The sequence below is a fragment of the Crassostrea angulata genome, chromosome 2, assembly GCF_025612915.1.
Source record: "Crassostrea angulata isolate pt1a10 chromosome 2, ASM2561291v2, whole genome shotgun sequence".
NCBI lineage: Eukaryota > Metazoa > Mollusca > Bivalvia > Ostreida > Ostreidae > Magallana > Magallana angulata.
Genome location: NC_069112.1, coordinates 76,878,373 through 76,892,605, shown reverse-complemented (window position 1 = coordinate 76,892,605; position 14,233 = coordinate 76,878,373). Strand labels below are relative to the sequence as shown.

The following is a 14,233-nucleotide window of genomic DNA, read 5'->3' as shown; positions in this document are numbered from 1 at the left end:
AAGCACTAGTCTAATGATTCGTACTTGAATAAGGATTCTTACTGGTAATTTAAAAACGTTTTAAGAAACATTATTTCGATAAGTTCTTGTGTATGAAATTATAAACCCACAAACAAAGCGTTCTGTTTCCATTGTATCGTCGGGATAAACTTCTTGATAGCTACCGTGATTTTCAGTTTTATAAACTACACAGTGGCGTTGCAAGAAAATTTTATCGAACTTTGACAAAACTTTGACGAAACTTTAACAAAATCCATTTTATATCAATTTTTTGCAGTAGATATAGTTATGTTGAAAATTGTAGAAAATCCTCTGAAAATAGGTCACTGATGCGTTTAAGCGAGGGGCTGCGTCAAAAATAGTTCGGAACGAAAGTATTTGATAAAGCATCACCCTTTAAATTTATATCTTTAATTCACATAAAGTTAAGTTATAAAAAATGAACTCATTATATACTCAAGTTATACTCGTATGACCTGGATTGGAGCAATTTACGCTTTTTAAAAATATTCTTCGCGGATTATGAAGCGTAAACTAACCCAACAGAGGTTATGATCGTATACTTGTCAATATTTTTTTTGTTTTGTATATGACAGCATACAGCTGATTTTATCATGGGTATTGTTGCTAAGATTAGCGACTTACGACTGAATTTAAAATGCTCTTATATTCATCAGCTACAAAAAGAATTACTGTAATGCTATTTAATTGTAAAAATACCGGTAAAATGATTTTGAATACATTTTCATGTATAAATTTGATTTTTAAAAATGATTAAATTTAACTGACCAAGTGAAGACTTTGCCGAAAGTACCTTTGTAAAACGCAGCCGAAGATTTACGGGATATTCTAAAATATTTCCTCGCAGAGTAAGTTATAAAAGTTTAAAAAAAGATAAAAGCAAATTTAGATCGAGACCGCCATTTTTGGGTCATCTCGGGGTCAGCTTCACTGGTTAGTTATTATCATTAAATTTCTTATAAGTTTTGTAAACGTTGTTTTGGGCCTTTGTCACGTGTTTGACTTATCAACATAAACAAAGGGAAACTAAGAGGTAATATCTTTTGCGTTGGGGTTCGAAGACAAATCCCGTTAAGTGTTTAATTCAGAAGGACGGGAAATGTTAAGCCAAATCATTAGAGCTTAGGATACTAAAGATTCCATATTTTACACGGGAATTTGTATAATTCTGGGATTTAACCGATTTGCATCATACCGCAATAACATCAAATCGCGAACGCTGAATTTTTATCATAGAATCATTAAGTTCCTATCAGTCCGAAAAATAAAAGTGAGATTTTAAAATCCGCTAAATGTGCTTCACGTCATTTTACGCGTTTAATAAGGAATCTACAGTATGCTAAGAGAGCACATTTGATGACTTTGTTCGATCATCCCCTATTGGATTGAGATTTTTGAGAGATTTAAGTGGGGGAGGAGTGATAGGATATATTTCATATTATTTTTTTCTGACATTTGTGGTCATCCTGGGGCACCCCTAAACACTTGTATACTTTTGCCAGTTGGGTATAGTGATTTTGATCCAAAAAGTGATTATGTAGGCGTGCCAACTGCTTATTGTTTACCCGTAGCCCTGAAGGACTACCTACTAATAGGGATTTCACTGTTGCATCGGCCATCAGTTGTATTATGTTACCATATTAAAGCCACTTGGATCTTATGAGAAGCATAGTCAAAGGTGTTTTATACTTTGATCCACTTACGGAGACGGACAGTGTAGCACCCAGGGAGAACAAATACATTAGCACTTTGTTCATGCTGACCCATTTTAAGGTTACTAGAACCACCCAACATGGCATGCATTTGCGATGCAAGCGACCAGCTTCGCTGATGTCATTCTTCGTAGGTGAGCCTAAGATTCTTAAAAAGGAGTAGTTACGCAGGAAACCAGTAATCAGGTGCAGCATGCGCAGCCAAATAAGGAGCCACATTCTAAGACCTTATGCTTGGAAAACGTTAGCATGGACAAACTGATAATTAACGCAGGAATGGAATATGTTTGTCACGGCGGACCAGCTATATAGAACAAGATACAGCCCTAAAACGGCGGTGAATGAAATCCTAGTTCCTAACTCGTTACCCCTATGTTCGGTAGTCGAGTGCAATAGAATTGAAAATCAAAAGAATAAAAAACAATAAGAAGTTTTATTCTTTCTTTCATTTGATTAAAATTTCAAAGACACGACGGGGGGGGGGGGGGTTATTATGTTGACTGCATAAAATCCTAAGTATGAACTGATAATGAAATCGGGAGGGGTATATTTCTTTTTTACCCCCTTGTTTATTCAAAAATCAAGGAGTGGTCAACATTTGTGTAGCGATACTTTATCACCATAAATTGTCAAAGGTGATTTCAATATATAGATCAATATACCTGAGATAATAATCAACGGCATGATATTTATACTTTTTAATTCACCGTATTACAATGTAACAATAGATAAGCAAACCTTACAATTTGTTTTAAATGCTGTTTACACCCTTTTTATAGGATGTCCTGGAGGCTTTTACGGGGCTTACTGTTCTAACGCCTGTCCAGATACCAATTGTTACTGTCACTTAGAGACGGGCATCTGTCAGGGCTGCAAACCTGGGTATCAAGGTTACCTGTGTAAATCAGGTAATGTATGATCTATTGAACACTTTTAAACATTTGCATTATACATGGATACCACAGTATGGTCTTAGTGTAACTCATTTACAATGTTTTACAATTCTTTTATGTTGCCTTTTTTTTTACCTGTAATGTTAAACTTCATACTTTTATAGATAAACGTACACCATTTCTATGAACCAAGATATACGAGGATGTGTATATTGTGTATATTCATATTATTTTGCTTTATATATTAACGCCACCATTGGTGTAGTGGCTTCTCTTTCTGTGCAATGATTTACTGTTCGTCGGATTTTAAATAAATATTTACAAAATTGATACTTATCGATAGTTTCATATTCCAAGCGCATGTCTCTAAATAGTTTAGTTACCAATACGCAAAGTTACGACTGAGTATCAGAACCTGTCTTTAAAAACTGACATTAAAGTATAATTGATTTGTAATGCAAGATGAATAAACTAATATAATGCCTCTAAATCAAACAAACTGGTGCTGCATAAAACAAGCAGGCACAAAACAAAAAGAGCAAAATTATTAGAGTTATTAGAAATTTGAAACAATACAGTTATTTTTATGCTACATGTATTTAAGATTATAAAATATCCATAGAGATCATGTGCGCATGTGTATTAAGCTTTAACAATAGATTTAAAAATATATAGTTTATAAAAATTAGTTTAATCCAACGTTCTTGATTATTTACTGACAAACACGATCTGACTATAACTTTGAACTTAATTGAGTTGCATTCAGAACAAAAATGTTTTGATGTTGTTGTACATTATTTATTTTTTTTGGGGGGTATTAATTGGTTATTATATTAACATTATATATGTTATATTTGTTTTAGATATCACCGGAAAAATGTTCTATGTTCTTGTTTTGTAAACATTTTTTTCATTACCGTTTCATTGTATTGACCACCTTATAATGTGTAAGTAAACATTGTATTTTTCCAATAGCTTGTGTTCGAGGATATTATGGTGCTGAGTGTCAACAAGAATGTGGACACTGCCGTGACTTAACTCAATGCTTCCACACCAACGGGTCATGCTTAACTGGGTGTGCAGCTGGTTATCAAGGACAAAAATGTGAAGCACGTGAGTGGAAATATAATACATTTTAAGAAAAAAATAAAAATCAACTTTATTTACACTTTAGTGGACGATTTAGCAATTATCTATTATACATGTATCTAGTTCTTAATCTAACCTATATGTTATTTTTTACATTCAGCTTGCCCATATGGATTGTTTGGACCGGACTGTGTTGACAGATGCAACGACACCTGTGATGGATGTAACAGATTCAATGGTTCCTGTGATTCTGGGTGTAACCCTGGATGGCAGGGATATGAGTGTCAAGATGGTAATGAGAAATGTGTATATGCATTGTGTTCATTTGTTCTTTTTACTGATTAATTGACTGTTGTACCGATAGTAAAATGATGTTAAAAATATCAATGGACCAACGGTTTTAATTATAGTTTTACACAGTTGTGCTTTGTTTCTTTTTTATTTACTGTTTAAGTTACTTTTTTCAGCATTAAAACTTTTAATTATTGTTAATAGATTGTTTATTGATTAAGCCGAATCAATTTAGACGATATCTACCACCATCAAATTTAGAAAATTGCTCATAATATAATATTAAAACTTGACTATTTTCATTTTATTTTATCAAATAAGAAAACAACAAGTCATCAAGTCGTTGCACGCATCTCACTTTGTGTGTAATGATGGTGTAACAGAGAAAAATAATACAAAGGAACCCATTTTTAAAAGTAGAATAAATCATTCAATACTAATTTTGATCTAGCCACACGAGTATAAATCCCTGTATTTTATGTTGTTAATCAATTAGTAAATTTATATTTGCACATTTATTTAATCGTCCCAATATTTCATCTGAAAGTGCAAAAATAATCTTGCTATTATATATAAATCTTTATGTAATCAATCAGCTCTAGTTTTGAAATAGGCTGTTTGCTTCTTCAATATGTCTGTTCTATATAATTCAATTAAAAGACGACATAATTTAAGTATAGTTTCTTACCCAGTTTACCTTTTTTTCTCAAAAGTTTGCGATAAAGGATCATTTGGTGATAACTGCAGTGAAACATGTGGACCCTGTCGTGACATAGACAAGTGTTCCAATATCAATGGGACATGTTTGACTGGATGTTCTGCTGGTTATCAGGGGGACTTGTGTAAAACATGTAAGTTATAACGTTAAACCAGAAATGAACTTCCAATCAAATCCATACACTGAAAAAAATTACTAAACCATTGCATACTATGTTAAAGATGTTAAGCAGATAGAAAATTTGTACTTATTTTTTATTTTTAAAATTTGGCTTAACTCAGTTGGAAAACTATTGCAATGTCCACTATTATATACATACTTGGATTACTCATAATTTGAAATAAAATCGGACCTAGCATCTTTAACTACTGTTTCTTTTTGTTTACCAACTTTTTATATGGAAGTAAGCAATTTTTTTTTCAATAGCATGTGTTCGAGGACAGTATGGGGCTGAGTGTCAACAAGAATGTGGACACTGCCGTGACTTAAACCAGTGCGTCCACACTAACGGGTCATGTTTAACTGGTTGCAAAGCTGGTTATCATGGGGAAACATGTGAAGCACGTCAGTCGAAAAATAATTCATTTTAAGAAACAATTAAAATCAACTTTAACTACATTATAGTGAATGAATTGGCAAGCATCAATTATACATGCAACTATTATTTTTTTTTTTATTCATACCTTATGTATGCATTACCATCAGCTTGCCCTTACGGATTTTTTGGACTGGATTGTGCTAACAGATGTAACGACACCTGTGATGGTTGTAACAGATTCAATGGTTCTTGTGATACTGGGTGTAACCCCGGATGGCAAGGATATGAGTGTCAATATGGTAATGGAGAATTTATATATACATTGTTTATATTTTTTTTTACTGAGTATGACGAATTGACTGTTATTAGGCATAGTACTCTGCAACTAGAATAATTATGTAAAAAAAATGTACATGAACAAACTAGTTTAATTCGAGTTTTACACAGTCGTGTTTTTTGGTTGTTTTTGTTTTTGTTTTTTTTTTTTGTTTTTTTTTTGTTAAATTTACTGTCTAAGTTATTTTTTTTGTCAACAATACCCCTTTTTACTGTCTTTAGATTTGGCCGAATAAATTTACTGATTTCTACATCTTTTTGTATTATTCAATTTTTAGACTACAAATATTTAGTATGGTTTCTTTTAAGATACATTTTTTTCAAAAGCTTGCGATAAAGGATCATTTGGTCATGACTGCAGTGATACATGTGGATACTGTCGTGATGTAAACCAGTGTTCCAATATTAACGGAACATGTTTGGCTGGATGTGCTGCTGGTTATCAGGGGGACTTGTGTAAAACATGTAAGTTGTAACGTTAAACCTGATACATGTATAACTTTAAATTTATAACCGTTTACTGAACAAAATAATTAAAATATTATATACATTACTATTTTATAAATGTTAAGCAGATAAAATTGAAGTTGTCATGACATTTTTTTTGCCCGTACGATATAGATTAAGTTCATTGCCTCATCTGTATTTAATATTACTTACATCAATACCCACTAATACATGTATAATATTGTTGTTATGTTCACGTACTATGCGTTAAAATTAGTCTGATTTATGGTCTACAAACCGGAGGGACTGACTGGTAATACTGTCTTCTCTAATCATCTTCTAGGGGCCTTTAATACACTGCTTCGAAGATTTAATGCTAGAGTCTGATCTTATGTACATTTTTGCTTTATGGGTTATATGTTTAATGTAGCTTGTCCATACGGATTCTTTGGAACGGATTGTACAGACAGATGTAACGATACCTGTAATGGTTGTAACAGATTCAATGGTTCTTGTGATTCTGGGTGTAAACCTGGATGGCAGGGATATGACTGTCATAACGGTAATATAAGGTTTTGGTATTTGTAAAAAAAATGCATACTGTATGAATCTATACGATGTCTTTTTTAGCTCATTCGCCTTTGTCGACTTAAAGCAGATTATATAAAAAGGTGTATAAAAAAGTATAGAAAACGTAACGGCAATATTTCTGGAGCAGTATTTAGTGATTAATATTGCAAATAAAGAACTCCCTAAAAAACCCATTTCCCCAACGTTTTAAATTAGCAAACATAACCATTGAAATAGTATTTCCTTTGAAGAAAAAGTGCATTAATGCTCAAATCCTAATGTTAAATCATTAAAATATTTTCTCGCCATTTCTATTTTACTTTTATAAAATTAAATTTACAAATCATTTGATTAAACTTCAATATAAATGATTTGAAAATATAAATAAAAAATATTTTATTAAAAATTTGACTAAACATTATATCTGAAATTCTAAAAAAAAAATGTTTTCACTAGCTTGTGAAAAAGGATCATTTGGTGACAACTGCAGTAAAATATGCGGACAGTGTCGTGACGTAGACAAGTGTTCCCATATCAACGGAACATGTTTGACTGGATGTGCTGCTGGTTATCAAGGAGAAATCTGTAAAACACGTGAGTTTATGAGTTATAGGCTTATGAGGTGTAATCAAACGTTTCTTTTCCCCTCCTAAATAAGACACTTTAGAATATATTACTTCAAAATATTCAAAATTAGAATTGCCATCAAACATTTATACAACATATAGTTATATGTATTTTTAAAAAAACAATCAGTGATATGATGATTAACGTATATCAATCAAACATTATTAGATCGTGCAATTATTTGTGATTTCAATGTAACACCGTCAAAAGCAATTTTAGATATATGTATATCGTATCAGTAACTGGATACAAAAAGCCGGATCACGTGATTGTGTATGCTTGTATGATTCTGCTTTGTATCCTAACGCCACCAATGGAGTAGTGACGTTTCTTTTGGTTCAATGATTATCTGTTCCTTGTAATTTAAATAATTGTTAACATAATCGATGCTTTAAAAGCTATTCTCATTCATGGCACATGTCTTTTTATTAATTTGTTAAAAATATGCGATGTTACGACATAGAATCTTTACCTGTGACCTTCTGAAAGCCGAAACAAAACTTACTTGTACGCTTAAATTAATGAAAAAAATGCAATGCCCTAAAACAAACAAACCCATATAGTGTAAAAACAAACAGGCACAAAACAAGAAGAGCAAAACGAAGCAGTTATTTTTATGTTGGATGCATTTTAAATAATAAAATATCCTTATAATAATGAGCGCATGTATCGTTATTTTTTAAAAATGAATTTTTTAATGTACATGTGCTGTAGACAAAACACAATTTAATCAAACAGTTTTGATTAAATTTAATAATTTCTAACAAAAACGATTTAACTATAAAATTAATGTTTTTGGTATTAATTGATTATTAAACTATACATTTGTTTAAAAAAAAGATTTCCTCAATGTTGTTTTGTAAACACTTTTTCATTACCGTTTCATTGTATTGACCAACTTCTAGTGTGTAAGTAAACATTGTGTTTTTTTCCGATAGCGTGTGGTCAAGGATATCATGGTGCTGGGTGTCAACAAGAATGTGGACACTGCCGTGACTTAACTCAGTGTTTCCACACCAACGGGTCATGCTTAACTGGGTGTGAAGCTGGTTACCATGGGGAAACATGTAAAGCACGTGAGTGAAAAAAAAATCATCTGAAGCCAAAATATCAACTTTAACAAAGAAGTCTTCTCGTTATCAGTCATGTTTCTTAAATTAATAAATTAATGAAATTTGACACAGTCGAATATATAATATAACGAAATGTTTCTATTAATTAATCAAAGTTGATTATCTTGTTTTTGCATAAAGGCTAAGTCAAGGTCACTATCTTTTTCTACAACTGAAGGAATTGTAAAAATGAATGTAGTTATAAGCATGTATACATATGTTTATGAAATTAAGTTCCCATTTTTTAATGATATGATAGAATACAAGGATGTTTATCAGCTTAAACTTCTAAATTTGAATAACTATTTCAACTAAAATTGCTTTTATTTCCTTTAATTTTCTTAAATTTTGAAGATGTTTTGATCATTTACTTAAGCTTTCAATATCAAAATATTTATGATTTTTACATATCATGAAGATTTAATATAAAGATATAAATTGACAGAGAAGCTAAAAGATTGACAATTTTAGAAGAGAGAATATCTAATTTTTGCAATTTTTTACTCCATTTATTTTTATAGAATGGGCGCTGTAAAAATTTAATGAACAGGAGCACGTCATATTTCATTAACCTATTCTGAATCCAAGTATCTTGTCACTCATTCACATTTGTTGAACAAATCCAACATTAATGGTATTTTTAAAAATGCTTAATAGATTATGAATCTACAGCAATCCTGAATATTATTGCAAAAAGACAAGTGATATTTTCCTTTGCCAATGTTCCGCCAAAAAAAAAATATACTTAAAAGATTCCTAACTTTAATTATTCTTGCTATGCCAAGTTGTATGATAGTAAAAAAGAAAGTACAGATGATATTTTAATTCCTTTCATCTTGATTTAATGAACATTAAATCAAATTTACTTTTAACAAGACCAAAACAAGAAAAAACTCCTTCCTTATAACATTTTAGTGAATGAATTGGCTATTTATTATTTATCTATTTATTATTCAATTTAATATACCTTCAGCTTGCCCATACGGATTCTTTGGACCGGATTGTGTTGACAGATGTAACGACACCTGTGATGGTTGTAACAGATTCAATGGTTCCTGTGATTCTGGTTGTAACCCTGGGTGGCATGGATATCAGTGTCAAGATGGTAATGAGGGATTTGCACAAAACACACATTGTGTACATTTTTCTGTTTACTGATTAATTGACAAGTCTTAGGCACAATATATTGTGTCTAAGACTTGTCAATTAATCAGTAAAGATAAAAATATCCATAGACAAAAAAAACTAGTTTTTCACAGTCGTGTTTTGTTTTCCTCTTAATTTCCGGTCTAAATTATTTTTTCTTCACCAAAACTGTTCATTGCTGTCTATAGATAATGCCTAATAAATTGAACTGATGTTTACATTTTTTTAATCAAAATTATTGTTCTGTATATTTCAATGAATAGACGCCAGAAATTTAGTATGGTGTTGTAATTATTTTTGTTGTTTTTTTTTCTTTCAAAAGCTTGCGATGAAGAATCATTTGGTGATAACTGCAGTGAAACATGCGGACACTGTCGTGACATAGACCAGTGTTCCAATATCAATGGGACATGTTTGACTGGATGTTCTGCTGGTCATCAGGGGGACTTGTGTAAAACATGTAAGTGATAACGTTAAGCCAGACATGAAATTCCAATTTAAAAACATTTACTAAAAAACAACTGAAATATTAACATCACTATAATGATATAAATGTTAAGCAGATAAGACTTTAACTTGTCATGGCAAGTAAATTTGCTGTTAGAGATAGATATGAATTATTTCTTTATCCAAATTCAATACACAATTATACATGTATGACATTGTTTTGATGTACACCTACCATTCGTTGAAAGTGGCCTAATAAACAGATAAGATCATCATCTTGAGGCGACTAAATGGTATTGTTGTCTCCTCCACAATCATATTTTAGCTGCTTGTAACGCAGTTTTTAGTTGACTGAATGCCATAGTTTGTTTTAATGTACGTATATGCTTAATTAGCCCTATGTTGAATGTAGCTTGTCCACGCGGATTCTTTGGACCGGATTGTGCTAACAGATGTGTCAACACCTGTGATGGCTGTAACAGATTCAATGGTTCTTGTGATTTTGGGTGTAACCCCGGATGGCAGGGATACAAGTGTCAAGAAGGTAAGGAAGGAGATGAACATACAATGTGTCCAATGGTAAAATAATCCGAAAGATATAATACTTTCAACATAGGTTAGTAGTAAGTAGTTAACCGCTATAATGTACTAAACACAATTCAAATGTTATTTAAAGCTTGCCCATAGATTCCTAGGACTGGAATTTCCTATACAATTAACAAAAGCATTTTGTGTGCATTAATTCAATCATTCTAGTATTTCCGCCACGAAAAATAATCTTGCCCTATTATATATTAACCAATATCTTTTCAACTTGCTTTAGATTACATAGAAATTGTTTGATTAAAGAAACATATGTTCGATATATTTAAAATCAAACGACAACAATTTTCTTTTAACAGCTTGCGATAAAGGATCATTTGGTGACAACTGTATTGAAACATGTGGATACTGTCGTGACGTAGGCAAATGCTCTAATATAAATGGAACGTGTTTGACTGGATGTGATGCTGGTTATCACAAAGACCTGTGTAAAACACGTGAGTACTAACTTTCACGAAGGTATAAATTACAGATCTAACCCCACCAATCCTCTATCAAAATGTATAAGGATTATAAAGAAAAAAACACAATTCTCATAATTTGTATTAAATTATTACCTACATTAATAAACAATTCATATGAAATTATTGTAGTGTGCATGTACCTTTCCTTAAAAGTAAATTTTAAAAAAGTCGACTAGCTGGAGGCGACTGAATAGTAAATGTTGTATCCTTCAACCATCTTTAAGATGTCTTAAATGCCGTTTTCAGTTAGGTAAATGCCAATGTTTGATTATATGTGCCTTTGTGTTTCATATTTTATATGGTAATTCTAGCTTGTCCATACGCATTCTTTGGACCAGACTGTGCCAACAGATGTAATGACACCTGTGATGGTTGTGACAGATTCAATGGTTCCTGTAATTCTGGGTGTAACCCCGGATGGCAGGGACTAGAGTGTCAGGATGGTAATTTAGAAATTTATTATTTGTAAAAAAAAAAAAGCAGACCGTCTGAATGTATGTATATTATATAAATAATGTCGTTTTAGCTCACTCACCTTTGACCGCTTTAAGCAAATTTTATAAAAAGGTGAAGTAAGAAACGTAAAGGCAAAATGTTAGACCAGTATGTAATCATTCATTTTGCAAAGATTAAAAAACAAACATATTACCCCTTTCCCTACTGTTTAAAACTGACAAACAGAACATTAAAGTAGTATTCTTTTAAAGAAAAATAGCATAAAAGGCTTAATTTTCTTTTATGAAAATAAATTTACAAATTGTTTGAGTAAACTTCAATATTTACGATTTGAAAATATATGAAATGTATTTTATAGAATATTTCACAAAACATTATATCCGATATAATAAATAACATTTCGTTTGCACTTTCACAAGCTTGTGATAAAGGGTCATTTGGTGACAACTGCAGTGAATCCTGTGGACACTGTCGTGACGTAGACAAGTGTTCCAATATCAACGGAACATGTTTGACTGGATGTGATGCTGGTTTTCAGGGGAAATTATGTAAAACACGTGAGTTTATGAGTTAGGGCTTGTGAGGTGTGATCAAACGTATCTTTTAAACTCTTAAATAAGATATTATAGAATATATTACTTCAAAATACGTGTTGTTGCAATATGCAAATGATCGTAATACGACTCGTTTGATCTAATCAATGCGATGATGAACGAAACATTTTGTAAGGAATCAATTTAGTTTTAAATTTAACTTTGTCATTAAACAGAACCTTTGTATAAAAAGCACATACACAATAATTCCTGCACAGGTCGTCGTCGGTTTCAATGAGTGGTGATATGGATTCGTTAAACCACAGTGTAGTGTTCCATAAATCGGATTGCACTATAACAATCACCAATATCAAGATAAAATTATGGGCAAATAAAGGATCATTATAATACATCTTATTTTGAATAGTATTTGTATACATGTCTTAAAATTGAAATAAAGATAACAAAAAAAAGGAAGTTTTATAAATAATTTATTTCTTGTGGGTTAAAGTAACACAGCAATAATTTAACAAAGATAAAATTGAATCATAAAATGTGATAGAAGATCTTTGGATAAAAAAAAATTGAAATCAAATGTTGTAATTTAGTTTGTAAGTTAATAATTTGTATTTATTTTCATTTACAAAAATAATATTTGTTAAAATATGTAACTCAACAAAGATGAAATTAATTCATAGAATGTGACAGAGGATCATTTGGTGTCGGCTGCAATGAAACATGTGGACACTGTCGAGACGTAAACCAATGCTTCCATACAAACGGAACATGTTTAACAGGATGTATTGCTGGCTTTCAAGGGGACGTGTGTAAAACACGTGAGTATAAAAGCGTTTTCTTTTTAAGTTGCATTACATGAACCTGTGAACAAATCTTTATTTGAAAGAAGTTTTTGCAGAGTTATATTTAATTTTTTTTTGTTAGCTTGCCAGCAAGGGTCTTTTGGAGAAAACTGCATTAAAAAATGTCTCGAAAACTGTGCAGGTTGTAATGATGTCACTGGTCTGTGTGAATATGGATGTCTCCAAGGGTATACAGGATACTTCTGCGAAAACGGTGACTTTTTCTTTAACTTTTCATATATAGAACGTAAATTTATAATCAATTGTTTGCTAAATACATATTAATGGCCATACGTTTTAAAAGGATGAAGCAAAAAATTGAGAGAGGGAGTATTTTAAATGTGATATTTCGTTTTATCATGTTTATCTCAATATACGGTGGATATCACTCATGGGATAAATTTGTGATATTCCACTGTGTGTCCTTACGCCAGAGGCGTCATAATTAAACATCACGTAGCATAAGGCGGATGAATGACGTAGAATGAAAAAGTAACGAAATTATTCAGTTGAAAAGTGTAGAATTTTAAATGTGAAGCATTTAATGCTGTTTTATGTTTTTTTTCCATGAATTGATACAGACTTGCTCGAAAAGGAATGGTTGTTTATCTTTAAGGGACTTTTTTTCCATGCGTAAGGTGTTGACGTCTTGCAGTAAATGTGTTGTGCGGCTCACGATTTTAATTTCTATAGAAAAGATTGAGGTTTAGCAAAAGACGTGATGATCCTTGACAAGGGGGAATTCTAATTGTCATCATAAACATAACCATTTTCGTTTTGCTAAGATAAAAAACTATGTTGGTTATCGTGTATTTTGTGATTCACCTTATCTAATTGTTAAAGAAGTGTTCTGTAACTATGTGAAAATAAAAGTTAAATAAGAAAGAAAATTAATCGGCAATGAATTGAACATAACTATACTGGGCAATTTTTGCATTGTGATATTTCTGTATATTAAGCTTAATATTTTTTTTCTCCTATTTACCATAGCTTGCCCATATGGATTGTTCGGACAAGATTGTACTGATGAATGTAACGACACGTGTTCGGGCTGCAACAATGTGAATGGTGTGTGTGACAGAGGATGTCATCCAGGTTGGAGGGGAGATTACTGTGATAAAGGTATGCTACTTCACAGATCATGCATTTGATGGTTTTCATCGTTGTTGATATAACAATATCGATACAACAAATGAAGAAGACATTTAAAAATTCGCTTGCCAAACCGTATTATATATACAAAACACGTTGTACGTTTGTTTTAAGGTATTAAAATTCTCATCAAAGTTTGATCGAATATGATTTTCCAAATATCTAGCGTTAATGGCAAATATATGTTGTTGCAAAACTGTCTTTTGCTAAACTGTGTT

At 31.6% G+C, this 14,233-nt stretch overlaps 1 protein-coding gene across 1 annotated transcript in view; it reads left to right on the top strand.

Annotated features, from left to right (window-relative positions):
* The window catches only part of LOC128170918 (neurogenic locus notch homolog protein 2-like), a 658,320-nt gene that overhangs the window by 623,702 nt on the left and 20,385 nt on the right, over nucleotides 1-14,233 (top strand). The window contains exons 27-45 of the mRNA XM_052836668.1: nucleotides 2,513-2,641; nucleotides 3,602-3,739; nucleotides 3,876-4,007; nucleotides 4,720-4,857; nucleotides 5,151-5,288; nucleotides 5,430-5,561; nucleotides 5,926-6,063; nucleotides 6,476-6,607; nucleotides 7,072-7,209; nucleotides 8,181-8,318; nucleotides 9,328-9,459; nucleotides 9,823-9,960; nucleotides 10,360-10,491; nucleotides 10,850-10,987; nucleotides 11,326-11,457; nucleotides 11,890-12,027; nucleotides 12,702-12,839; nucleotides 12,946-13,077; nucleotides 13,854-13,985. Of these exons, the coding sequence (XP_052692628.1) occupies nucleotides 2,513-2,641; nucleotides 3,602-3,739; nucleotides 3,876-4,007; nucleotides 4,720-4,857; nucleotides 5,151-5,288; nucleotides 5,430-5,561; nucleotides 5,926-6,063; nucleotides 6,476-6,607; nucleotides 7,072-7,209; nucleotides 8,181-8,318; nucleotides 9,328-9,459; nucleotides 9,823-9,960; nucleotides 10,360-10,491; nucleotides 10,850-10,987; nucleotides 11,326-11,457; nucleotides 11,890-12,027; nucleotides 12,702-12,839; nucleotides 12,946-13,077; nucleotides 13,854-13,985 (2,565 nt within the window). The remainder of the gene's footprint in view (nucleotides 1-2,512; nucleotides 2,642-3,601; nucleotides 3,740-3,875; nucleotides 4,008-4,719; nucleotides 4,858-5,150; nucleotides 5,289-5,429; nucleotides 5,562-5,925; nucleotides 6,064-6,475; nucleotides 6,608-7,071; nucleotides 7,210-8,180; nucleotides 8,319-9,327; nucleotides 9,460-9,822; nucleotides 9,961-10,359; nucleotides 10,492-10,849; nucleotides 10,988-11,325; nucleotides 11,458-11,889; nucleotides 12,028-12,701; nucleotides 12,840-12,945; nucleotides 13,078-13,853; nucleotides 13,986-14,233) is intronic.